The sequence below is a fragment of the Blastomyces dermatitidis genome (assembly GCF_000003525.1).
Source record: "Blastomyces dermatitidis ER-3 genomic scaffold supercont1.3, whole genome shotgun sequence".
NCBI lineage: Eukaryota > Fungi > Ascomycota > Eurotiomycetes > Onygenales > Ajellomycetaceae > Blastomyces > Blastomyces dermatitidis.
In genome coordinates this window covers 7,099,219-7,125,010 of record NW_025544776.1, presented here as the reverse complement: position 1 = coordinate 7,125,010, position 25,792 = coordinate 7,099,219, and the positions used below count along the sequence as shown (strand labels likewise).

At 48.0% G+C, this 25,792-nt stretch overlaps 6 protein-coding genes across 7 annotated transcripts; 1 reads left to right on the top strand and 5 right to left on the bottom strand.

Annotated features, from left to right (window-relative positions):
* Window positions 1-9: 9 nt before the first annotated feature.
* On the bottom strand, window positions 10-1,939 carry BDCG_03817 (extracellular lipase). Its single transcript, XM_045419482.1, has 2 exons — window positions 1,530-1,939; window positions 10-1,410 (listed from the first exon to the last, which is right to left on the bottom strand). The coding sequence occupies exons 1-2, from the start codon at window positions 1,791-1,793 to the stop codon at window positions 196-198; spliced, it is 1,479 nt and encodes a 492-aa protein (XP_045275772.1). The 5' UTR covers window positions 1,794-1,939; the 3' UTR covers window positions 10-195.
* A 53-nt stretch (window positions 1,940-1,992) lies between these two features.
* Window positions 1,993-6,859, bottom strand: BDCG_03816 (WW domain-containing protein). The gene is made up of 4 exons (XM_045419481.1): window positions 6,453-6,859; window positions 3,660-6,412; window positions 2,978-3,584; window positions 1,993-2,914 (listed from the first exon to the last, which is right to left on the bottom strand). The coding sequence occupies exons 2-4, from the start codon at window positions 6,176-6,178 to the stop codon at window positions 2,345-2,347; spliced, it is 3,696 nt and encodes a 1,231-aa protein (XP_045275771.1). The 5' UTR covers window positions 6,179-6,412; window positions 6,453-6,859; the 3' UTR covers window positions 1,993-2,344.
* BDCG_03815 lies at window positions 6,439-8,018 on the top strand (the record flags this gene model as incomplete). 2 transcript variants are annotated; one of them, XM_045419480.1, is made up of 4 exons in its annotated part: window positions 6,439-6,637; window positions 7,082-7,558; window positions 7,622-7,844; window positions 7,915-8,018. In XM_045419480.1, 2 exons carry the CDS (start codon window positions 6,439-6,441, stop codon window positions 7,459-7,461), a joined length of 579 nt encoding a protein of 192 aa, XP_045280627.1. In that variant the 3' UTR covers window positions 7,462-7,558; window positions 7,622-7,844; window positions 7,915-8,018. The 2 variants fall into 2 exon arrangements, with proteins under 2 accessions (XP_045280627.1, XP_045275770.1); XM_045419479.1 differs by having other exon boundaries at window positions 7,082-8,018.
* A 245-nt stretch (window positions 8,019-8,263) lies between these two features.
* On the bottom strand, window positions 8,264-11,083 carry BDCG_03814 (uncharacterized protein; the record flags this gene model as incomplete). The annotated part of the gene is made up of 9 exons (XM_045419478.1): window positions 8,264-8,683; window positions 8,781-9,350; window positions 9,421-9,603; window positions 9,682-10,340; window positions 10,427-10,547; window positions 10,616-10,647; window positions 10,713-10,722; window positions 10,798-10,807; window positions 10,923-11,083. The coding sequence occupies 9 exons, from the start codon at window positions 11,081-11,083 to the stop codon at window positions 8,264-8,266; spliced, it is 2,166 nt and encodes a 721-aa protein (XP_045275769.1).
* Window positions 11,084-13,955: 2,872 nt separating this feature from the next.
* Window positions 13,956-19,769, bottom strand: BDCG_03812 (proteasome component; the record flags this gene model as incomplete). Its single annotated transcript, XM_045419477.1, has 5 exons — window positions 13,956-14,368; window positions 14,426-14,499; window positions 14,559-14,767; window positions 14,836-19,199; window positions 19,274-19,769. 5 exons carry the CDS (start codon window positions 19,767-19,769, stop codon window positions 13,956-13,958), a joined length of 5,556 nt encoding a protein of 1,851 aa, XP_045275768.1.
* A 275-nt stretch (window positions 19,770-20,044) lies between these two features.
* On the bottom strand, window positions 20,045-25,662 carry BDCG_03811 (SNF2 family helicase/ATPase). Its single transcript, XM_045419476.1, has 7 exons — window positions 25,634-25,662; window positions 25,414-25,577; window positions 25,147-25,325; window positions 24,895-25,082; window positions 21,606-24,804; window positions 21,062-21,522; window positions 20,045-20,991 (listed from the first exon to the last, which is right to left on the bottom strand). Exons 3-7 carry the CDS (start codon window positions 25,178-25,180, stop codon window positions 20,362-20,364), a joined length of 4,512 nt encoding a protein of 1,503 aa, XP_045275767.1. The 5' UTR covers window positions 25,181-25,325; window positions 25,414-25,577; window positions 25,634-25,662; the 3' UTR covers window positions 20,045-20,361.
* Between the last annotated feature and the right edge of the window lie 130 nt (window positions 25,663-25,792).

Here is a 25,792-nt window from a genome sequence, read left to right as displayed (position 1 = left end):
AAAAAAAAAGGCACCAACGTACGTTGCACATGGGTATAGAATAAAAAAGAGAAAAGGAACCCGCAAAACCAAGAATAGGAAAGGAAACGAAAGGAAAAAAGGAAAAAAGGCAAAAAGGAAGCTACAGATGAAGAAAATTCCCCAAATCCGAAAAATCCCGAAAAATCCCGGATCAAAATTATCAATCACCACAGGTTAACTCAACCCACTTGCAGCACCATCACACCGGCTCTCTCCCCGCCAACTCTTCCACGGCCACTTCCACTTCCACTTCCACTTCCACTTCCACGGCAATTTCCAACCACCATGGTCACCGGGACGCTTCCCACTCCAATTGGGCGATGGCAAACAGACCCCCAACCGCCAAAAGTAATCGCGGTGTGCAAACAGCAGTTCCCACAACCGATAGCGGTGAGGAATAAGGTTCCATTGTGTCAAATCTCGCTTGACGTCATTACCATCGCTTTGCACTCTGACCAGCATCCGATCCCCGATCGGGTTCGGCCCGGACGGCAACAATGGTTGCTGATGATGCTGACGTTGCTGGCTAATAGATACAGCGGTGTCCATAGTCACATCGTTGTCTTCTTCTATGTAAGCATGGTCGTCATCCCCAATGCGCCCGGCCGAAGATGCCGAGGATGATGACAGGGTTAAGGCGAGTAAGTAGCTTTTGCCAGCCGCTTCAGATCCAGCGATGCATTCTGGATCCGCGTCGCCGATGCAATGCTGCAGGTCGGAGATGTCAGGAGGTAAATCTGGCTTTAATATATATATCTCGCCCGCGTGAGGTCGGTAACCCCACTCAGAAAGGGGCAACAGGGGGACTGGGTCATTGACGTGCGTGACGCGGTGGTAGGAGGAGGTCTTGTTGTGGTAATTCTTCGTATTCCGCTTAATGTCGCCGTTTGTTGCGCGGTCGTAACCCGATGACGATAACGACGAATTTTTCAGATGGAATACCGCATCAATATATTCTACCAGCCCTTGGTTTCCCACTCTCGGCTCCCCAAACGTCGTCACCTGCGGCTGCCAACCCCGAACCTGAAACTCGAGACCGGCAAGGGCAGCAACCGCCCCCCCCAACGAGTGTCCCACCAGCACAAGTTGGTAATCTGGATATTTCACCATCGTTCGTTTCAGAGGGTCTAGCAATGTGCGTCTAGCGCTCTTCCATGACTCCATGAATCCGGCATGGACGGTGCAGTTATTACAGCGAGGCTGGTGAGGATCTGTGGGGTTATTAGCCGGGTATGGGGTGTAGATCTGGGGGATAGCAGAGAGGTCCACGATAGTGTTTGCAATCGAGTAGGTGCCGCGGAATCCGATGATGATGCGTTTGGGCCATGGTGGGTGGGAGAGGACAACGAAGCCGCACGAGTCGGAGAGAAACGGGCCCGTGTTCCAGGTCTGGAATGCGATATTGTGATTAGTGAATCGTAGCAAAGATATATGTAGCAAAAGACACGGCAAAGTGTATTCTTTGCGAAAACAGCTGATATTGCTCTGGAGTTCGAAGTAGGGCATACCGTAACTAGTTCAAACCCTTCGAATTCATGACACCGTCCCGCGCAAGTGAACGGTTTGTACACGCCCGTCGTCCCAACGCAATATGTTATATCAACAATACGGGAGAGCTCCTCGAGCGAGGAGAATAATTCTTTCGACACCGTGCGGGCCTTCTGAGAGCTCCGTGAAGTGTCGTCATTATAGTCAGGACGATGACTAGGCAGAGCTGGAGTGGAGGTGCTGTAGAGAAACGCGGAGAGGATGAAGATAAGCCATGACCTCATTGTGTTAGGGGTGGAAGTAGTAACTCCTCGTTCATTGCATTCCACTATAATAATCAAGTATCAAGGTCTAGGCAACATCAGTCCTTCTGGTCCCCGGATAATATGTTGTGAATTAAAAGATGCCCATGGATCATATGATATTCTGGAATCTCTTCGAGTGATGTTGATCGCAACTGCGCATCTCACACGACCTAACTGTCTCGGTCATGTGACGTAATCCAAACTTTAACCAGGAGTAACATATGAAACCTGGAATCCGACCAAGACTGCTAGATAATAAGATAAATAAATAGACGAATATTGATAAATACATATATATACGTATGTGGCTTAACACCCAAAATAATTGTCATCAAAAATGTCCGGAAATATCAACTCACAAAGAAAACAACAAGGAAAAATTGTTCGAATGCAAGCTAGGATGAGAAAATGCAACAGAAAACCTATACCTTCCCCCAAAAGAGTCCACATCTTCGCGCGAAAATCAAAATATATCTCCAAAAACAATCGTATATATAATCCATGTAGAATGCCATAGTCCGGCTAAGAGATTACCTCCCAAAGTCCAAACTTGGCACGATAACCGGTCCAAACTTGACAACATTCCCATAAGCACCTTCCCCTTGCACCAAGAAATCCACCGCAAGACTCAACTTAGGAAACGCGCCGGACGCCGACATCATCCCCGGCGTCGTCGGGCTCATCAGTCCATAATTTGACTGCACATTGTCTGGATCATATCCCACGATAGCCACGTAATTACGGCGGCCCATGAGTTTGCGGTGTTCGCGTGGTTGGCCCGTCACGTCCGTCTGGAAGATTTCCATCATGTCTTCCTTTGTGTCTGTGACGGCGCCCGGAGCGAGTCGTTTGCCGTTGGCAGGGATATAGAGTGGTTTGTTTCCTCCGTGTAGGAGTTTCATGACGTAAGATGGTGGTGGAGTGTTGACGACAGAGGAGGAAATTATTTGGTACATGGTCTTATGGTCGGTTGGGTGGGAGGGGTCGTGGACGAGGCCGGCGCCGCAGCAGTTTACTGCTCCAGAGAGGAAGGTCATCCGGATATTCTTCTGATGGGAGATCCCTTGGAGGGTGCGGATCAGATAGGTTCGTTCAAGATCCTGGGAGGGTCAAGTCAATAAATATGTCATCGTGTCGTGAGTTACTGAGGGTGAGAAATTTACCTTCGAGTCGTGAGTCCACTGATCCCGCAGCTCATCAAGAAGCTCGATTTCACCAAATGGGTTCAAGACGCTGCCCATCAGTCCAGACTTGCCAACAGCTCTCTTTACAGAGTTGAATCCAGAGCCCACGGCGTTCTTAGCACCTACGACACCAGCAACGGAGCTGGTCACTTTACCAAGAACATTGTAGGCTCCAGTAACGGCCTTTTTGCCAGTGGCTATGGTCTGCGCGAGGTGTTCCGTAGATTCCAACCGCGGGTAAATAGGCGGGACAGAAATCATCCAGATGCAATGTTGCACGCTTGGAGGAAGCATTGTAATCTTAGGGAAGATCCCCTGATAGGTAGGTCCCGCCATGACTTGATGGGGGTTCCTTTCTGAACGGCAATCAGGCCCTACCACAGCGACGGCGGGGCCCAGGAATTTGATAAAATGCCAGCCTGTTCCAGTTATAGTAAAAAGGTCCATATCGTCGCTCGCATGACGTAAAATCTCCAGTGTTGTATGGTGCTGGAAAAGGAGGTACATCTCGATTCCTATTCTGCCAATATTCTTGAACATATTCGAGAATTGCATGTGATCCGGGTATGAACCAAACCCGTCGAAGCTGAAGAAAGAAGTTATGTCAGAAATCGTGGGGAAATTAAACTGCGTGATATATCGGATTGGGAGGAAAACATACATATCATGATCATCAACTTGCAATACGTGAGGGATCTGAGCATATGCTTCTCGCAGGTGCGGTTGATCAAAGTGACTTGTATAATAATGGAAATACGCATGTGTAGCATCCTCCTCATGGGCGGCGGTCCACACTGCGCTTTTCCTCTGCTCCTTGCCGCTGATAGTAAGCCATTGTTTGAGCGATGGGACCTCTTTCCAAATTCGGTCAGCGTTGATCTGACTTCCAAGTCCAAGGTGGACATGGAATCCGCCACACTCTGTATGCTTCTGCATAATGTCTTTCCACATGTATCCAGCGCCACCAAGGCGAGCCCTCTCATTTGCACTGACGCTAAGGGAGAAGTCATTTCCAGAAGTCGCTATGAAACGCCAGTTCGTCTCGTTCCGACCTGCGACGAGGAATTCGTATCTCGTGCATCCAAGGTGCGAGGTGATCGCATATGTCCACTTCGCAGGGTACTCTTCCATTGTAAGATCGATATTGTATTTGTAAAACGTCCATCGCTGGTGTGTTGAAATCGAAAGTCCCTTAAGTTGTCTCGGGTTTGGAGAGAGGTCTACGCTCTGATGAATATGGATCGTTGGTGGCTGGGGGCCATCAGTCACCAGTAGAATTGAGCCCAGCCAGAGTCCACGTTCCATGTCCATGTTCGTATAGCGAAGATAAGGGCCGAAGTACACTCCATTGGTTGGCGCAACCTTATACAATTCGACACCGCTGGCGGGGGGTGGGCCGGTGAATCCCGTACTCATACTCATAACGCTGCCCTCATATCCGGGTGTCATGGGGAGACCCGGTGATCCTAGCGGATGCCCAAAGGTGGATAGTCCTGGCGATGCCAGTGGGTTAGGCCCAAACGTTGAAAGGCCCGGGGAAGCAATGGGGTGGCCGCCGAAAGTGCTTACTCCGGGTGACATTGGTTCATTTAGGTTAAGAGGAGTTGGCCCCTTTGGAAACTCCCATTGAGTAGATTGAGTGGGGAGGTGAATGTAATAGTATTGTCCGGAATTGGGATCCAGGTGTGCGATCCAGCCTTCTGGGAGAGGAGGAGGGGAAGCTGGGGAGGGTCCAGGAGGCGCGGGAGAGCCGTTAATGGGAGTGGGATGGATGCCAGGGTGTCCATTTTGGAGATTGGGTTGCGAAGCACCAGGATCCGCTTGTCTGGGATCATTGGCAAACGCTGGGTGGCCTTGGGTATTAGGAGCGGGAGGAGTGTGTGAATGTGGAGCCATGGTGGAAGGTGTCATAGCTCCAGTGCTCATCGGGTTCATTGAAAAGGGGTGAGCAGCAGCGACAAGGCCTTGCTTCTCATTCTGGAAACTATGGGGCGCAGAGCCACCAGGACCTGGCCCACCAAGGCTGGAGTATGCGGGAGGAGGAGAGGCAGTCATATTCAATCTCTGGAAATCTTCCTCCAGTGGATTATGGTTCTGAGTGTAGCCGGCAGGGTGGCCAGGGGGTGGATGGTTGTCTGCGCCTGAGGTCTGCGGAGGAGGTCCGGATGTGGGAACGGGCCCCTGGTATACGGTTGGAGGTCCATGCGGTTGAGTACCGGGAAGTTCCGTGGGAGTCCATGGTCTTGGAGTCGGGTTCTGAGGCTGGGCGAGGTGTGTTGTTTGTGTTTGGGGAGCAGCATACTGCTGGGCACGCTGTTGCGCGGCAACACTCTGCGCCTGTAGATTGCTGAGAGTCGATGTGCCTGCAATTCCCGCTGCAGCGTACCGGGACTCAATATCTGAGCGACCTGGAGGCACAATGGGGGTTTCTGGAGGTGGAGGAGAGCCGCGGTTTGCTTTGGTTGTTGAGGTCGAGGCGGTAGAGCCTAGTCGGTTAACCGAATGGGTTGGTTGTGGTGTTGTTAGGTTCGACGAGGTTGAAGACGACGCGTTACCCTGTGCAGTCCAGTATTGCTGGTGGAACTCGGGATACGGGTTCACCTCCGTAGAGGGCTTTCTCCGTTGCTCTGGCATGCCTCCGGTGTTGGCGCGTCCTCCCACTGGATGCTGCGGAGCTTTCTGGAACAATCCTTCTTTATCTGACGTTTGAAGTATTGGTGATTCCGGTAGGGGCTTTGGACCGGTAGTTCCTCTCCTCTCCGCTAGGCTCGACTGGGCTGTCTTCGAATCTCGTCTTTCCCGTGGCCGCAAAGAAGCAGGGATATCAGCGGGACTCGATCCTCCTGAACCGGAATGAAGAGGTGAGGAGGGTTTGGACGATTGTTTTACAGTGGAGGACGACTGATCACGGTCAGGGTAAGGCGGCCTAGAATTGGAGGGGCTAAAGGAATGCATATGAGGTGGCTTCGAACGGTCGTTAGGGTAGGGCAGGGGGTTATGCGGAGGAGGGCTCTGAGGAGGTGGGTTAAAAGCTGAAGGCTGGGTAGTATTTCCGGCAGTTGGGCCGGGGGACGGGGTATCCCGTTTAACAATCCTCAACGGGGAGACAGTTGGGGGGTCGCGGTCAGATGGAGAGGTGAGAAACATCTCGTCGTGTTGGTCCTTTCCATGGCGACTCATGGCGGGCGGACTGGCGCTGGTCGCAAGGAGGATAAAAGGTGGTCTCAAAGCTCTAAGTAGCTATAGACTAGGCTCGAGGAGTAGCACAGGATGTTTATTTATAGCGATTTCGCACAGCGGAGATTTTTGCAGAATGCAGGTTGTTGCTGGCGCTTGGAGATGGTCTGAGGGGAAACGGAGCAAATGACCAGGGTAAGTGGGGTGGATGATGGTAGTTATGCGGGCTATCAGGACCTTGTAAGCGGTTAGCTAGGCACGAGATGGAGATGTATACCAAGGGTTTCACAGGATATCAACCCAACAACAGGTTGGATATATATATTGTCCCATATCAAGGTAGAAAGAACACGGAAAGAGATGAAGGCGAAAGAAAGAAGAGAGGGAAAAAGAAGGGGAGGGCGAAGATGAAGAAATCGGAAGAAGTTGAGGAAGAGACGACGAGACGGAGGCTGATGGATGGTATGTGCTCCGTATGGTATGGGGGAATACGGCCTCCATACGAGACCGCGCGGGGCTGAGAGAGGCAGGCATTGGCAGCGCGAATAATACAGAAATTACGTCTCCAGTTAGTTAGTTACCGTTTCCGCCGCCACAATATTGGCCCTGGATATCTCCCCACCTGGTTCGAGATTTGGGCATCAACATTTCAGCGGGTTAGAATATCCTGCCACTGGAGATAAAGAAGGAAGAAAAATGATTAGCAGCAGTTCTTCGATTCGACATTCTATAATTACTAGAAAACGTCTTTCCCGTTGCTTCTAACCCCAATCGAAGCTTATCGGAGCCGACTGCGGCTGTTCCATGGTTGGGCTGGGCGGGGTGCCCGTGTGTACCGTATTATTGTCCTGACCGTACCTGACCGTACCTGAACTTACCTGAGCTTACCTGACCTTACATCTCCAGCCAATCACGTGCTGCCATTGCTTGCTCAAACGTCTCTCCTAAGCGCCAGGAGGAAACAAATGTGCGAGTTTGTGATAGCTGAAGTGGAACAACAACACCCGGCGCTTGTCAAGACGAGCAGTTGCGGGCCATCATTGGTTTGTTTCGTGGTCCAAGACATGATGCGGCGTCCTCTGCAGCGGGATCACACCCAGGCCCGCAGATTTCAGGGGTATATGTTGGGAAATATTGCTACCATCATCATTGCTATAGTATCATACCCTGAACCTATCATACCTACAGCTGGACATTGCAGGGGCTTTATGCAACCTTTGATCAGTTGTTTTCTATTATCAAGAGCTGCCAATGGCCTGCAAGCGCCTGGTTATGTTGGAACCTAACAAATAGTACGAGTTGAAGGACTTTTTGTGCTAGGACCTTCGATGGGACCAAGTTGGATGTTAGGGATGCGGGCTATTTCAACCACACAGCAGCAGGGTACTTCTTCCAACCGCCTACGGAGTACACAGGACATCTAACCACTATATATTTGAGGATTAGGTCCATAGTCCATCTATGAATCACTCCTCCCGAGGCAGGCAGCCGGATTCAAACTTTAGTCTCGCAGCCATACTAGCTTCCGCAGAAAGCCAGTGCATACGCTATAAGTTTGTAGAGGTTTTGATGGGGAATCAATTCATTTCCACTGGGGATGCCCTTATTGCCTTGAGCCTTTTCTTATTAGAGGCCAGGAAATCTTCGAGATCACATAGAAGGACACACTGTAAGCTATCTTACATTGACATTAGGGTCTATGCAATATTGCTTGCGGCTAAATTAATATATTTACACAGGGATTGGTATAACGGAGGGAAGCGGCAGTTTTGTACTGATGGGAATTGCGGCCTTATGAAGGAAAAAAAATGTAAAAATAAAAATAATAAAATAAAATAAAAATAAGAGCTGAACTAGACCACTATTTGGACTATTGGGGTGGTTAAGGGCGAAACGTAGAGAAAACTCCAACGCTGTAGATTGATTTAGAGATTGGGTAGTCAAAAGAGTTGGGTATAAGCTAGAATAGTAAAATGAATTCGGCGGATGAACGACGATGGGAACAAAGGGATGAGAGGAAATTGACAAGAGAAAAAAACACAATCGTAAAAACAACAAGCCAGAAAATCTCATAATCCATCAGAAGATTCATAGCCCAAAATTCACCATCTGCAATCCCTGCTCAATCATAATCTCCACCCAGTCCACATCCAACGCATGCCCCTTGCGCATATATCCCTCCGTCTGCCTCTGATACACAATCTGCAGCACATGCCTCGTCGTCGTCACATTGCGGCCCACAGATTCATTCCCCTCAATGCTAGAAAGTAGATCTAGTGCGAGCATTTTCTGCGAGCTGGACGAGGACGCCACGCCCGCCATGAACAGCGGGAAGACTATGAAGCGCAAATCGAAGCGGCCTGCATGCACGATACTGGAGGCTACGTGGAGGATGGCAGTGGTACGTTGGGAGATTTCGAGCGCGGGCCCGCCGCCGGTTTCGATGCATTGGCCCGGCCACATGCTGGTGTAGGAGTAGATGAGACTGGCGTGGAAGAGGGTTGTGGACTGTTAATAAAGGAACGGGGACGTTAGTTGGCACTGTTGCGGCTCTAGATAAATTTTGTCTGTGGACGGGGGCGAGGGAAGTGGGGGGTTAACGGACATGTTGAAGCATCTCCTTCGATCGACTGGGTAGTAAATCCATTTGTTGCTCCAGGACGGATAAATTGGAAGTGACCCATAAATGTCGAAATGCTTGCTGGATTCGGAAAAGGCGCTTTTCCCTATCAGCGGGGATTTGCGGCGGAAATCCATGAGAGCTATTTGAACTTGTAGTATTCATCGCTGTTCCGTTTGCGTAGGTGCTCTGGGCGCGGAATTCCGATGCCAGCAGGCCCAGTCGTGCTGCTAGGACGAAGATGTCATGGTTAATCTGTAAGACGGTAGGAAGAATATCTCTTTCCTCAGGGTAGATGATGCTTGTCCCGTCCGGGCCAAGCGGGTAGAGGTGGAATGTTGGAGGCGGGATCATGTCGTTTTCCAAGACCGCTCCGATGAATTCTCCCGTTCCAGTGCCGCTAAATAACGCATATAAATCAATCGAGCAAACCCACCAGATAATAAAGGGAAATTTCTCTGTTTTGAAAAGTTCGTTTCGCATTAGGAATATTCGTAGCAGCCGCTCGAGATGATGGGACCAGAGGTTGGATCCTCCTGGTTCCGCTGCGGCTATCTGATATTTAACTTTAGAAAGCAGTTTCTCTTAGGTAGATGGGTAATAATGGGAGTGAATGGCGGGCTACCTCGTAAATCAGAAGTAAGAAATGGGTCAGAAATACTCCATCCGAGGAGAGATCCTGATGGCTGCGCATACTGGTTTGTAGGAAAGGTAGGGTTTGCTGATAGTGCTGTAGAGCAGCGATACTTTGGCCTTTCTCTTGATGGGACAAGCTTAAAGCAGAAACGGCCATCATGGCATGGAATAACTATGAGAGGAGAGTTAGTATGCTGGCTGGAGGACATCCAAACGAGGAAAAAGTACTTGATTCGACAGGTATATTTACCGGACGAAAAGTGGCAGCCTCCTGCTCGAAGATATCTGCTCCAGGGGCATTTCCAACGCCGTGGGGGGGGGATTCAGAACGAGTAGCTGTTTGCACGAGATGACTCCAGACCACTCTCCTAAAATGCAAAAGTAGCCTCGTATCCTCCCCATACTGTTCCGTAGTATCTATATAAGACTGACTAAATGTTTCCATAAAGTCCCGGATAGGAGCTTCATCAACCAATTCAGTCGAGGACTTGGAACCAGATGTACTCGACCTCGATGGTGAGGGCCTCATGCTACTTCTCCAGTGGCCAGGCGACGAGATTGGTATGGAATCTTCGAATTTCGAGAGAATCACTACATTCGGGTCACCCGTTTCTGTTAACGAAGAATTATGCCTATTGTGTCTTCTGTTTCTCTTCCCATTCCTAGCCTTGAGGGTATCATCCTTATCAGACCCAGAAGAACTCGACATAGACGTGTTATCTGTGGTGTCGGAATATTCAGGCAAAGCCGAGAAACTCTCCGGATTCACAATAACATGATAGGTACCGGGAGAATAAGCCTCTGCTTTCATTTCTCTCTCCAAGTCTGAGGTTAAGCACGCGAACGGGGGCAGCGTATCTCCTCCTATGGACGAGTTGGGGCTACTCGCGGTCAGAGTTGGTGATTTTGCTACCAGTGAGTTACTTATTAGCCGTATGAACGACTGCAAAATGAACTGTAAGATGTAGAAAAGAGTGTGTAGCCGTAGAACATACGATCCCAGACTGCATTTCCAGCAGTGGAAACTGCTTGCATCCGCTGTTTGATTCTGGATGTATCGTCCCGAAACGCTAGCCTTGGGCTATAATCGCACTCATGTCCGAGTCTTGAGCATTGCTAGAGCGTGGTTTTAATATCTAGTCGCAAGAATTCGGTATCTCTCTATGCCGGGTTCAACAACTTACACCACAGGTAGGATGTCCTTCGTCACATTTTACTTAGGATAACAATCAGTAAACCGCTTCGTTGATATATAGCTCGATATATTTGACAAACACTCACCTTTGCGGCTCTTTGCAATGGAAAAACAATGTAGTTAGCAGCGAAATTCGGTAGTCACGGGTTGTGACAGGTTGATATAACTCACTCTACACGTCCTGAACAGAGCATTAATGTTAGAAAGGTACAACAGGAGAAAGTATTTAGGTTGCACAGGTCATGTAGAGCTTTCACATGAGTAAATAGTATGTACAGCCAGGAGAATCAGCTTACCAGCAGCCAGTCCTCGATCTAGGCGGCAGGCGGACTCGAACAGGCATTTTCACCTTCTGCTCGTCCCTGTTCGCAAGCTTAACCCCCGACTCCGCCGATTTAACAACATCATCTTTCGGCGCAATAAGTGGCAAGTGCGCGACGTGCTTTGATGAAGGCATCGTTCGTCCGTCTGGCAGCACAGCAGACCAAAGGCATGGGATCAGCTCGCATATATGTACGCCGTTGTCCTGCCTAGTTGTTCCTTTTCCTTCTTATCTCATGTCCAGTCTTCCCTTGTTCCCTCTCTCCTTTGCTTCTTCTAGATACGAGGTCGTGTAGTCGAGTTGAGAAAGTTCAGGGCCTAGGCATAGCAATAACAACTGACTATCACAAATTTTTTTTGACAAGGGTACATATATCAATCAAAGGGACCCGTGAAGAGAACAATGGCGAGGCTAAACTGATAATAGAGTGGGCATCCCTGTATGTATCCGAATAGCTCACGAATTTGCTTCTCAAAATCACTCTAGGGGCCAGCAAATCGAACGGGCATCAGCCGAGATTGAGAGTATGTTGAGGATAATTCTGGGTCCACTTGATGTCAAGTAGCAACAGATCGCAACCATGAGCTTCAGGCATTGAAAAAGAGTGGAGGGCATATATGTATACGAGTAGATTAAGGAGTAACGGGTTTCGAATTAAAGCAAGGACGGTGAAAAATAAACTCCGGTAGGAATACGCATATGCGTATGCGTGCAAAAAAGCTCTGGCAGGAATAATTAAACAGAAACTCTCTTTGTTTCACAATATGAAAAGAAATACTAGGAGCTAGAAAGAGAATGATGAGTGAAATGTCCCGTATGAAGCTTTCAGTGGCGGATTCACAAAAAGTAGCCAAAATATATAACGTTACTCCTATGTAGCAAGCTGGACCAGAGCAGGGGCCTCTCGGATATATAGATAGAGAATGAAACAGTTTATATATAAATATAACATGCTTCTCGTGCATTTTTCAGGTTTCGAAGCTAGCGGCCGCGGGAACTAGGCAAAGCGAATACCAAGAGGAGGAATTGTAGAGAATGTAAGAAGCGGATGGAGCACGAAAAAGTTTTCATGGGGACGCACTATCAATAGGTCAGATCATTCATTATGATTTTAGGTTGAAAAAAAGTTGTGTGCAAGTCTGGATGCTTGCAGGTTTCCTGTCTTTTCTTTTTCCTTTTCCTTTTTTGATCAATGCAGGCCCTGGAGATCTTGTGCCAGGGGACCGGCGAGTTCAAGGAATTTGAAAAGCGCCAAAAACCCATGAATAAGCCCATTATAACTCCAGGATTTCCGTGTGTTTGACAGCGAGCCCATGAAAGGATAGCCATTGTCTGACATCTGATCGTCAAACAGAATGTTCTACTGCGGCGCTAGAAGGATTTCGAAGCATTTGGCGGGTGGGATAAAAATCAGGATCAAAAGAAATACATCAGAAATAGAACTGGGGGAGTGCGCACGGTTGTCAAAAATTTCGGGTGGCCTTAGCCTTTTGCGTCATCATCAACTGAGCAATTTGATCACCTCCTGGTGTTCCACCACCGGAATCACACGGTAGCGAGTGTGCTAAGGCTGGGATGCATGGGCTAAGGCATGCAGTCAGCATCGGGGCGCCCGACTAAAGAATCCCGTTGGGCCGCTGGGATGCCGGGGAAGAGAGTGGAAAGGATATGACCGTATGACGGGCCTCATTGTGGAACCAGCAAAGCCGGAGCCTCCAGCACCCACTGGCAGCCAGCAGTGGGTTGCCCAATAAGAAGCGCTATCTCGTCGGCTGGATTGACCAAAATCCCACGCTGAATGGGCTTCTGGATTCCTTCTAGAAGAATTGGTCCCCGCAGCCAGATGCAGCGTGTTTTTCTTTTCTTTTTTCTTTTTCTTTCGCTTTTCTTCTCTCCCGCTTTTGCACCTTGGCTATATGCACAGAGCAACATTGGGCTTGCATGAATGGCATGGTTGGACTTAGCGGCAAACCATTGTTTGTTTGCGGCTGGCAGGAGTTTCTCGAATTTTCTCATAAGCCTCATAGGGCGGGTTTCTTGGGCTCTCGATCGAAATCCGATTCATCTTCATTGATATATATAACTAATAATTGAAATGTGGCTCATGGCTGCTACTCCGGCAGCAATCACATCTTCACGTCGTGCATGGAAATGTTGTTGATATGCAGAGGACGGGAGAAGAATCCCTCTGGGGATAATCATTTGAAATTATCCGTTATTCTATTGGCAGCTGACCCCGAAAGTCTCATAGAAACTATGACAAAACGAGACGTCCGGATAATATATTATATAATAATAATCATTCTTAAGATTGAGGTGGAAAACAGCAGCAAATAAACTTGCATTCGACCTATTGAGGAATATTTGGCATCCCTGATTATATTCTTCGTGTACAGAACTGCACACCCACTAGGAAACAAATGACGTGAGCCTGCAGGAGCTCGCTGATCCTTGTGACGACGTGTCGTAGCAATGCTAGGGAAAGGGAAAATATTGCTCCGAATTGACATGTGCTTTTGCTGCACAGGTCTCACGCACGACGATGCAACTTCAGGGTCACATGTGTGCTTCGGGCTTCTGGCAAATGCAACTGGTTTATCGCATCAGCCCTATTCAAAGTCTGTTTGCTCTTTGCAGATCCTCGTTTACAGTTGTCAGCCCACCACAAATTTAACCGGCCCAGCGGGCCATGGCGCACCGATAGGCCAGATGCTTCTCTAGCCTTGTTGCCGGTTGGGAACAGGTGGAGGGACGATGTAAATAATAATCATGATAATAATAATAAAAATAAAATGAGACATGCAAAAAGGCCGAAAAGCCCGACGCCCGGCGCAATTTCATGTGACAAACAATAGTATTTCTGTCCCATTTGAAAGAGTAGCGTCCTCACTGCGGGGACCTCGTCCGGGGTTCGGTCCTTTCCGCCGTTTCATGACCACGAAGGTCGAGCCATCCCGGCAATCCAAATCGATTTTCGGTCATTTAGCAAGCTAGATGGAAAGCTTTATTACAAGATCTCCTCCAAGACTTGGAAGAGGACCGCTTGGACCGGCCCAGACCGCTCCGTTGCGAGCCACTCTTTAACTTGCTGGCGGTGCTCGTCGGGCATTTTAATCTTGGTTGTGTTGCACAGGTGTGTGTATGCAAGCGCGGCTTGTGCTCGACTATGCCTCGTTTTTTCTACGGATAGCTCGAGATCCCGGAATAGAAGTTGATCGCCGAGAGAGAGTAATGCAGTGCGGAAGTCGCTGTTTGACTCTCCATTGGATAGTTCAGAGTCGGGTTTTGAAACTTCTGCCCCAAGTTTTTCGAATGCGGATTTTAGCCCGCTGTACATGATGCCATATATGGCCTTACCACCATAAGTGACAGCCTTGCCGACGACCAGGGGTATTTGAGATATATGACCGGTCAGTGCTGCTGTCCAGGAATTAGCAACGAGTGACGTTCTTTTTGGATCCATAATATTTCGCATACCTGAGAAAGAAATTGAGGGATTAAGGCAGCTGAAAATGCACTCGACGCTAGCTGCGAGCGTTTGCCCTTCAACCCTGGAAACAAAAATTAGATTCAACAAAATACGCGTGTTCTGCTGGCTCATTTGACTCACTTTGAAGCCTTGACTACGTCGGCTGCTGCATCTACCTCCATTTTTTCTTTCGAATCATCGACTAGCTCCTCGACCACCTGAGAAACAATTTTCATTGCATCAGGCATGAGATCCAAATCATCTCGGTCTTTGGCAAATTCAGCGAGAGATTTGAGCGCATGAGGTTTGTATGCAGGATTGTTGCGCCTGGCTTCTCTCACTACAATAACCTGCATCGTGACAGTTAGATTACATTTAAGAGGCCCAACAAAAAAAAAGATCGAAGGACTGGACTAACCTTCATTTGCTCACGGATATCGCTATTCTGCGCACACAGAGCTTTGGATTTGCGAGAAAATTTGACAAACCCTTCCAGTACCGTTTCCTTTCCTTCCCAAGTCTTTCCTGCAACCGCCTTTTCGATAGCTGGCCAAATGCGCTGTGCAGCGCCAAGATCAATGTTGTCATCTAATGATGAAGCCACTTTTGCAACGGCAAGAGCAGACGTGTGTTTAATGGCCCACCGCGGTGAGTCTAGATTGTTAGATACAATATCAAGTATCTCTTGAAGATACAATGATACAGCTCGCGAGCCGCTGACATTGTCGTTCCATGTTTTTAAAAATAGTTCCCTAACTTGTTCCTCTGTATCATGCATACCCACAAAGATGAAAGGGAGAAAAGCCGCCGAACACGCCGCGACACGGTCGTTCGCAAGTTTGGAGATGGAGTTTAAGATTTCACCGGAGATGACACGGTGAGACGTTTCTTCGGCCCCAAAGTAGAGCGATTTCGCAAACTCGATAGTTTTAAGCATCTGGTCATCCGTCGCCAATCGCATGAGATATCCTATTGTGGAACTGTATGAGGCGCTGATGGTATCATTCCGATCAAGGACATGTTTCCGCATAAGTTGGACGAAACGATCGGCGTGGGGGCGGAAGAGAAAGGTTTTGGAACTGAGAATAACAAGGACGCGGCTGACACCAACCTTCGAAGGTAGGCCAATTGCCGATCGTAAAACGTCTTCTAGCTTGTTCGCAACTTCTTTCATGCTTTCATCATCAAGAGACTCGAGAAGGTATAGCTCGATGGCTTCCATCATTGGAGACGTACGAATTGCTGACAATCTCATTTTATCAATATCCTGCCCGGTCAAGCCATACTTGTCGGCGTTGAGGTGGATATAATTGACAGCTTGAGGCTCAAGCGAGCTCAAAGAAGCAAGGAATCTCTCCAGTATCTGAGGTACAAACAGGCGGAGTGTTTTCCCAGGGCTTTTCTTGATGATCTTCGTTAAGGTTGTAATTGCATAACCTTGTACTTCTTCCGCTGCAGACTCCATACCCTCATGGCTGAGCAAAAAGGGAATGATATGATTTAACATGACCCTGGCCCTCTTCGAATCAGCATCTCCAGCCTCCAGGGATCGGACAACAATATTCGTTAGAACTTGACATAGTCTGAGTGCCGCCTGGCGGACAGTGGCCTTAATATCGTCTAGAAGCTTGAATGCTTTGGTTAGGATATCACCAAGATATTTATCGTACTTTTCAGTAGGCCGCCCTTGGATAAGGTCACCAATTGCCGCACAGCTCGCTTGGCGCACTCTCCACTCTTTTCCAGTCATGATACTTTTAAGCAGGTCATCCATAATAGCGTCAAAATTCGCCTCAATCACAGAGTTCGAATCTTTGACCAGGGCGTTCCAAATATCATTCATCGAGCGTTGCACATTAGGATTCGGATCAAATCTGTACCGATACAGCTTGGGGAACAGTTTAGGATTTTGTGCGAGGTATCCGTTGACGCTTGAGTCTGAGAGCACGTTGCTCAATCCGAACCTGCCAAACGCCGCACGGCTTGACCAAATTGCATTATTTGAAGCAAGTGACATGAAGCGATAAACAAGACTTGGGTCTCCGACTTCAGACGCCAGGCCAACAATATCTTTGTAAGTGGTGACGGATCCCTCGCCAGTGGGCAATGCGCCGGGCTCGAAAAGTTCCGTGTCTGTGGAAATTTTCCCACCTCCGAGATTCGAGCCTTCCATTGTAAAGGATCGCACGAGATCGCGTACCAAGTCATCTTTAAGGTCCTGACTACCCATCTCGTATACCAGACTCAAGCCTCTAGAGCCGGTTTCCTGCACAACTTCATCTCTGTCTGACAAGAGCCATACAAAGGTAGCTTGGCACTTCCTTAAACGATCTTGCACTTCCGAAAAGTGTCCACAGTATTGGATTAAGCAGAGAAGCCAGATGACAGATGCCTTTCTCAGCGACGGCTTCGAGGCCTTGCAATCGATGATGATCTTGTCAAGCATTCCCGAAAGGATATGTGAGGGTATGTCAGACTTTGGCCAAGGTGCGTCCACGTCAAAGACTGTAATTAATGACTTTGACGACCAACCAACTGCAACAGTACATAACGCTTCTCCAACAGAAAATTGCACCTCTGGCCGCTTAACTTCATGAAGCTCATAGAGAGACTTTAGTAAGTGTTTGAACGGGGATCCTTCGGTGTCGTCCTTAGGAAGTACCAGCGACAGACGTCCCAAAGTCAATATTGCTGTATCTTTTTCTTTCTTCGCTTCTTCCGATAGCTTACATATCACTTTTTTCACAGCCTCGTCGCAGTTATCTCCAGGGAAAGATGTGGGGGATAAAATGGATGCAAGACTCAGTTGTCCGATAGTCACATGGGAAGCCTCTCTGAGGGCTAGATCTCTAGAGTTGTTCAAGATATCAAACGTGGACTCCAAAAGCCTTCGGATTTGATTTTCAGAGATCAAATTTAGTCGCCCTCGAAAGGAAGCGCGGGTGGAAAGATGTGTTAACGCCAGTAGTGCACCTCTGCACTTATTGATACCTTGACCGACCGCAGTTTTCCAATTCTCAATTAAAACGATAAATGACTCAAACATCTGCAGCAGCCGAGAGGTAGGATAGTCCGTGTGAGAGGCCAAAATTCCGAACGCCTGTGTTGCTATATCCTGATTCGTGACGTTGTTTGAAAATATCGGATCCCTAAGCGATGAGGCGTGAATTGCAATAGAAGCCAGAAGGTCATTGGATGCGAGAGCGCAGATTTCGACAAAATGAACACCACAGCGGCCTAATCCCTGGCCCTGCTTCCAAAGGAGACCAGCTAGGGAAGCCTTCAGGAACCCAAGGGTCGGCACACGATCGCATTGTTCGAGATATGCTTTAAGGCTAGCCCTTGCATCTTCCTTCGTTGAGATTGCCGCGTCAAGGCGGTGTTCCCAATCCGGTTCGACACTCAAGGGGGAGCCAGAATATTGGAACGATTCACAGAGGAGAATATTGCGAATAAATGCAATAGTCGGTGCAAATGAATTAACATAGGCGCTAGAAAATCTGGTGGGAAGAGAAACGTTCCCGTCATCCATTTCGATATCATCGCTAGTCGGGTCGCCAAATAAAGAGCTTACTAATTCGGCAAACTTAGGAAACCGGTACCGAGGATGAACATCAGCGTCCATGGCAGTTGAAGTTATCCGGCTTCCATCTCTGGGAGGATTAAGCATCCGATACCAGTATGGGTCAAGGCCTTTCTGGCCTTCCTCTATGATTTCAGATCTCCCACCGGACTCCCCGCCAATAGCCATAAGATCTATCCAGCGCGCCTGCACCTCCCAGTACGGCAAGCACCGATTCGCAAACCGCACGGCAGCAAACCTCGTACTTCGGACGATGTGAAATCCTGTATCGCGGTCTTCCGTACCGGGCTTGGCGTGCATATGGTGAATTAAAAGCGGACGGATTTCATTTTGAAGATGTTCGTCTGCATTATTCGCGATAGCGTTGAGGATACTCCCCAGAGCTTGCTCGATACTTACGAATATCTGTGCACTTGAAGTGTCAGAACTCAGGGAAGTGAATAGCCACCTGAGTAGATCAAGATCGAATATCCGTTCATCGTCATCCTGTGAAGCTCGATCGATTTTCGGAGCTAGTACGCCAATAGTTTCATACGCAAGACTTCGAAGACTAAGTTCGGCAGGACTCAACTTCTGCGCGCTAGCGCCAGGGTCAGGCCAGCCTTGGTAGGAAATATATTCTCTCAAACCCTGGATGGCGCGAGGCGCGACGACATTTAAATCTGCAGAAGAGCCCATGCGCGCAATCCACGTCACAAAGACAAATATCTGGCTCCGAAGCTTAGATGCTTCAAGGCCCTTGGCAGTGCTTTCATTATTTGAGAACAGCCCTTCATCGAGAAGCTGATTAATCCTCTCAGGCTGGGTGGTAGCCTTGACTGATTTACTTAGAAATCCAAGGATTTTAGCTTGTAAAGCTGGTCGCGCTGGTAGGGCACCATCGGGGTCTTTCGTTCCAAAGTAGAGAGTAAACAATTCATCAACAACTTCCGCGTTTTCCAAGTCTGCACGGAAACGCTTTAGTATATCTTCCCCAACGTCCGAAAGGCGACTATTAGGATCAGCAGAAGCAATAACAGCGGCAAGGAAGCGTTCAGAATCTGTAAAAGCCCCACTGGCCAAAAACTTCGCTGCGGCAACCTTGGTTTCGATCAAGTTAAGGCCACCAGCTGCCGAAGGATTCCAAGTCTCGTCAGGTGATGCATCTCTGTTCACAAATCTATACTCTGAAGGGGTAAGACCGGGGCATCTCGTCGCATCTTTTCCAGCGGTAGTAAAAGAAAAACTTTTGCAAACCATTTTGCCAGGAAAGTGGCATCTTCATCTGATATACCTAGTTTCGCTCTTAGAGCCAAATCATCTTCACTGCCTCTCTGTGGCAACTTCAGCAACGGTAACAATCTCAACAATAAATTGAAAACGACAGAGCCATGCGATGAAGCAGAGATTGAACCTCCGATTCCTGCAATCCCCTGGATTAAAGCTGGTATGAGTTCGATACGCTCACTGGCGGGAATTCGATCAAGGCCCTGCTTGATATATATAAGGTCAAAATGTCTGACCAGCGGCGCTTTAACTTCTTTAAACTGTTTCAGCAGTGCTGCGACAGGGAGGGTGATTGACACTGGTCGTATTCGAGTGTTGATATGCTGGCAGACAGCAATGACTTTGTTGCGCACTGCAAGGCTTTCGGAAGCTAGCTTTAGGAGTAGTGGGGCAAGGTATGTCTGGAGAAGAGATTGCAGCTTGGAATCACTGTCTGCTAGGGCAATTCTAAGCTCGACTTTTGATATAAGACTTAGTTCTCGGGCTTCGTCTGGGTTAGACATGACGAAATTCGCTTGAGTATCAATAGACGAGTGGATAGGTAGAGAGTGGCGTGATATTATTTTATCATGAATGAGGACGTAAAAACGAGAGTTCGAACACAACCTAAGTAATAAAGGGAAAAATCGCGATTTAAACTAATAAGTCTGGTCGTAGGCAGTGGTGGTGGCGTGTACATGTATGTATGTACAGACAGACGTTGGCCCAGATGAGATGTTCCTTGTCTGTGATGGATTGTTAGTGCACGAGGAACATGATTGGTCAGCAGGAACAGGCGCCAAGACCTTATGCGCAAATAGGACTAGTGTCAGATTAGGGCTGAATAAGACCAGTCTATATAAGTACGCAGTTAATCGAACAAGAAACGATGATGGTAAATGCAATACACATTGTCGCGAATGCAAATATCTATAAGGGTCGTCAAAGGAGTAGAAATATATAAATGTATGACATAAGGTGGGCTAGATGCAAAAGCTAAAAGAAAAAAGAAAAAACTAAAAAAAAATTTTGCACTATATTCTGGGCCACGGATTGCGAGTTCTCTGGTATCGTTATAGAACTGGAACTCGACAAATAAACATTGAGACTTCATATTTACAACACAGCACTGGCATCGCCGCTCGCCAGAACTTCTCCATTACCACCATCCCCAGCATCCGCAATCCTCTCCTCCGCCGCTTCAGCCCTCAAAAGCCGATCAACATCATTCCGCATAGCCTCCACATTCCCTCCATCCACCATCGATTTCGCCCTCCTACTCGTCTTAGCAAAGAGACACTGCCACAAATCACCCTCAGGAACTCGCTCCCCTTCAGCCGCCGTGCCCGCCATCAGATTCCCCAGCTTCGCATCCTGCAGTTCCAGAGAGTTCGCAGCCTCAATGACTGTCTCTATACACGCACCTCCATCTCCATTTTCTTCGCCTCCCGAAACGCTCATCTCCAAATCCTCCCCCCGGAATTTCTCCCCATCCTGCTTGCGCTTTTGGGCAATATGAGCCAGGCGCCGTGACACGGAAATATCATAGATACATTCCTCGACAGAATCAGACACGAGATACATCCAAACTGTCGTTTCGCGATGTTGCCCGATACGATGAACACGCGCGATGGCCTGCAGCTCAATCGCAGTATTGATTAAGGGCTCACAGAGGAAAACATGAGTGGCGTCAATAAGGTTTAGCCCGGAGGCATGAGCCTTCGCGTGGAGGAGAAAGCACTCGATCTGCCGCATAAAGGAGTTAGAACAGAGCATCAAATCATTAGATATAAAATAAAACGAAGATTCCTCTTACTGAAGGGTCACTTTTAAACCTCTCAACCCCATCATGGCTGTCAATACTACTAAATCCAATTTTGAAATGCGAAAAGGCGCGCGCGAGAATCCCCAGGAAAGGCTTATACTGCGAGAAGACAATGGATTTCGCACCAGGATCATGTTGCCGTAACCAAATCAGATGTCGACCTAGGGTATCAATTTTGGTTCCAAATGAGCCTTCAACGTCAATATTTCTGATCTCCTTCAACACCCCTGAACTAATATCCGAATATATCGAATTCTTGAGAGAATGGTCAGACCCGATGTGTGCAGCAGCCGCCCTTTCTTCCTGCGCAACTATTTCCGTAGGCTTGTATGTAATTTGATGGAAATCGTTGGATTTCAGGCGTATTTTGCACATAGGACAAGTTCGATGTTGGCGCCACCAGAACCGGAGGCAGTCCTTGCAGTATTTGTGACCACATACGGTCAATACACCTGGGTATTGAAAAATAAATTAGCCAAGGTACACACAACACACAACATGCGGATAACGTAGATGGGTGTGGGGAAGATTTCACCGATTTCAAACGTCGACTGGCAGATGACACATATTCTTGCTGACTCTTCAGCCCCAGACTCGTCTCGAAGGTGTATAAGATACCGATATTTAGACCTGAGTGCTGATATTCTCTCCTCAATTTTGTGTTCCGCCATGAGACTGCGGTCAAAAAGTGCAATATCAAGCGGCTTCCCTCTGCTCTCTTCATCGTAAGGCGCGACAGTATCTGAGATTTGCTGCAGTTGCCTATAATATTCCAAACGCCGATTCATCACGTTGTGGAAAAGCTGCACCTCCTTCTCCAAATCCGACAAAACCTTTGATTGCTCCGACGAAATTTGGCTCGAATCTTGTAGGATTCGATTTACTATGCCAAGTTCAGCTCGTGCTCGGGTACTACCCCGAGCTTCCTGCCATTCGAGGGACACTGCAAGGCTCCGCAATTCGGTAAGGATACCGCGAAGCGACCCAAGCTCATCGGAGGGCTTCAGGCATTCGCGTGTTTTCATGAATGAGATGTAAAGTTTAGGCGATGGGCCCTTTCCATCATTTGCCCGTGCTAACCCTTTCTTGACGTCGTATTCGATCAAAGTGTTTTTTTGACCCGTGATAGCGTCATGATAGTCAGCGAATAGGGCGCGCAACCCTTCCATGTAAACGTACATCTCATCCTGATGTTGAGTTGAAGATTCGTACTCGTCACCCTCCAACTTGGCATTATTGTCTTCCTCATCCACCAGTTGCTCCAAAAGTAGCTTAAGAGAATGTGTGCGCCACTCAATGAACTGCTGTGTAAGTTTATTTATAGCCTCGCAAAGGTCTTCAAGTTTATCTAGAAGTCGCCCACTCTCCATGCCACTAATATCCAGCCTTGGTGACATCTTGGGGATTTTTACAAGACCTTTGCTACTGACGTTCGCCTGTATCTGTCGGATAGATCGACTGACCCTTTGATCTGTCTCCGCCAGCATCTCCTTTCGAATAAGCTTTGCTGCCTCGTAGTTCTCCACCTCGAGCTTTTCAAGAGCGAAGAACTCTTCCGAGTCAGGAGTTGTGAGCTCTGTATTAGTTTTGATCTGGTAATACGCATTTGCAATGAAAAATTTGCAAATATGCTGAATTTCCAAGGCGCTCCGGAGACGGCCACGATACGTCGTCAATCTGGTATTTTTTTCCCCTTTCCCTTCCTCAACATCATCCTCGTCATCTGATGAATTTTGCACAACTTCCGACACTGCGCTTTGCTCTTTCTTACGTTCAATTTCGAGCTGAACTCGAGAATCCCTAACGTTAGCCTCTGCTAGCGCCAAAGCCGCTTGCCATAACTCCAAAGCCTCCTTTGGTTGGCCAGCATTCTCCAGCAGCTGGCCGCGGCGAATTTGAGACAGGAGGAGTGAGCGTTCTTCTGCACGGATTCGAAGTTCATTCTGGTCAATCATTACCTCCAGAACCTCAGTGACCGAGCGAAGTGGACCACTGCTCGTTCCAAAAGCCTTGCGGCCGGCACCACCAACTTCTGGATGGAGACAAGCCTGGCGAAGCCTTGTTAGCCAGCGCCTCATCGTTTCAATGGTAGATTTCGAATTGGGGTCCCAATCTCCCGTGCGCGGAGCTCCTAACGCGTCGACTCCGCACTCTTCGCACATTTGCTCAAAAAGCTGATCGTAATGTTGTTCTTCCACTGCTGTGAATGGAATAGTTATAACGATACGTTTCTGCCGAGGCAAGTTCAATTCATCGCGTATCATATCCTTATTATGGCGCAGGACAATGCGGCCAATAATTTCTTTAAAAAGGGGTTTATGGATCTCGTACAGCCGAACCCAGGCATCCAACCAATCACATAATGGGTGAATGCGTAAAAATGAGAGTAGACCAAGCAAATCGTTCATATCTTTTCGAAGTGGTGTGCCTGTCACTGCCCAAGCGTTGTGCCGCGGAATAAGCCTAGCCACCCTTGCAGCATGGCTTACCCCCGTTTCAATCATTTGAGCTTCGTCAATACAAACTCTCCACCAAGAAATTTTAACCAGAGGAGATTTTCTTGGAATCACTTTTTTCTCACTGCGTAGTGAACGATCGGGCGGATCCTCGGCGTAATGTATTTCTCTCTGTAGGACATTGTAGGTCGTGAGAACCACGTCACAGGAGGCTAGTTTTTCCACTAATTGCTCATAGCTCTTTTTTGTGCGGTTAATACCTTCATAATATGTACATCGAAGATGTGGAGCGTGGGATGAGATTTCCTGTTTCCATTGGTCAAGGATAGTACTTGGAGTGATTATCAAGGTTGCACCTGATTCTGTAAGAACGGGCCATTGTCGTAGAATTGGTAGCCCTGCCTCAGGAGCAGGCCTTCGGTGCAGGGAGATCAGTGTGATCATTTCCACAGTCTTGCCAAGTCCCATTTCTTCTGCAAGAATACCGCCTTTCAGCGTCTTAGTGCTACTCAACCCTTTAAGGTCGGAGGTCAAAACCCAAAAAAGATGGCTCATATAACAGATGTGTCCATCCGCATCTTTAATCTGAGAAAAGGAGTCGGGGAGATTAGAGCCCGGGGGAAGCGGCCGTTCTCGGGTTCTGCCGTCCGGAAGAAGCTCTACACCCTCTCTCTGGAGTAGCCACTGAACTGCTCTCCGCTGGAAAGGGAAAAGTTGACATTCAATGAAGTCTGCTAGGGCGCTTGGCGGCAAATCCAGATTTTTGGGAGGAACGTGAACACTGTCATAAAATTCGCTAGGAGTCCAGGTACTTTCTTTTATACGCCGCTGCCGCCAATCGTTCCGACGGAAGGGTTGTGAAGGATGCTCCTGCAGCGCTCCCGGTAAATATGTTGAGAATGCTGCATTCTGCCACACGCCTCTTTTGCCTAACTTTAAGGTGTCTTTCCAGAAAACCTTTGTCTCCAGGATAAATGAACGCTGGTCGTCTTCAACCCTCCGCAGCGTAGACATTGAGAGCGCAGTCGGGGATGAGCGCGTCCGATAGATTGAAGGGAGATTCATTGGGATAAGAAGGTCATGATTCCCTGTGTGAAAATCAAGGATTTCTTGAAGTATGACATCCGAGCTACTGGTTTCAAGCTCGATCTTATATTGTTTCACATGTGGCTGAGTGGATGCCATACGATACCATTTCGAGATTAGAACTTTGATCTGAGTGCCATCTTCATAATCCGAAGAGATGGCATGGATATCAAGTGCCGGCGAGGAGAATGTCTGGGCCAGAAAATAGAATAGGCGACAAAGGAGTCAGACTCTGCAGTCCCTTTCCTCGAGGGTATTATTACTTGATGATGAAACACTTACAATCTTCAACTCTATATGCGCCAGAGTCAAATACTCTGGAAACATAGACGCCGCAATGTCTTGAGCGGCAGTGTTTTGAGAATCCCATATCCCCGTATTCAACTTCCGTCGTTTCCCTGGAGTACCTTGGGTTGAGCCTGACTCCTTCAGCTTCGAGAAACACGCCTGAAGAGTGTTGGGCACAGGGCCTACAACAGGGGGTCGCACCGTTAGCTCCCGTCAAGAAGCCATATATTAGTGATTAAAACGTACCTGACGCGAAGGCCACATCTTTAAGAATAGACATGTAGAAATAGTCCCCTCAGGGCCTCCCTTCTTGCTGTCTTCCCAATTGTAGATGAACTGGCGGCGAGAAGACAGGCAGCAGTTCGCAGAAGTTATCTTATCGCAATGTCACGTGGCGATGAGCAGAACGATTTCTAGCTCGAATCCTGAGGATCAGTTCCTTGTATTAGCAATATTCATGACACAGCTAGATTCTTCCTTACATAGGAATTGTTCATAAATATGTAACTTTACTTTACATGATGTGGCTCGAATGATTTCTAAACAGAAACAACAGCGTGGTACGATTTTGTCTTGGAATGAGCGAGGTCTGCCAAACTATGCCAAATTGATGGACTGGCAACCGAGCCATGATCGAGAGAGTAATAAATTGGATTTGGTACACATATTATATTTCTCTAATATTTTGTTTAGTAACTTAACTAACTTATTTCTAACGAATACGTACACGTACAAACCGTGGTGCAAAAGGTTCGGTCCGTGAAATGTACTGTATAACTAGAGGTTATGCGTAGATGCAACTTGCTCACATTCCCAACAAACCTATATCCTAATATCCGTAAGAGCGCTGCCCTGAGAATTAATAAACTCTTGTGTTTCCCACTACATTCTA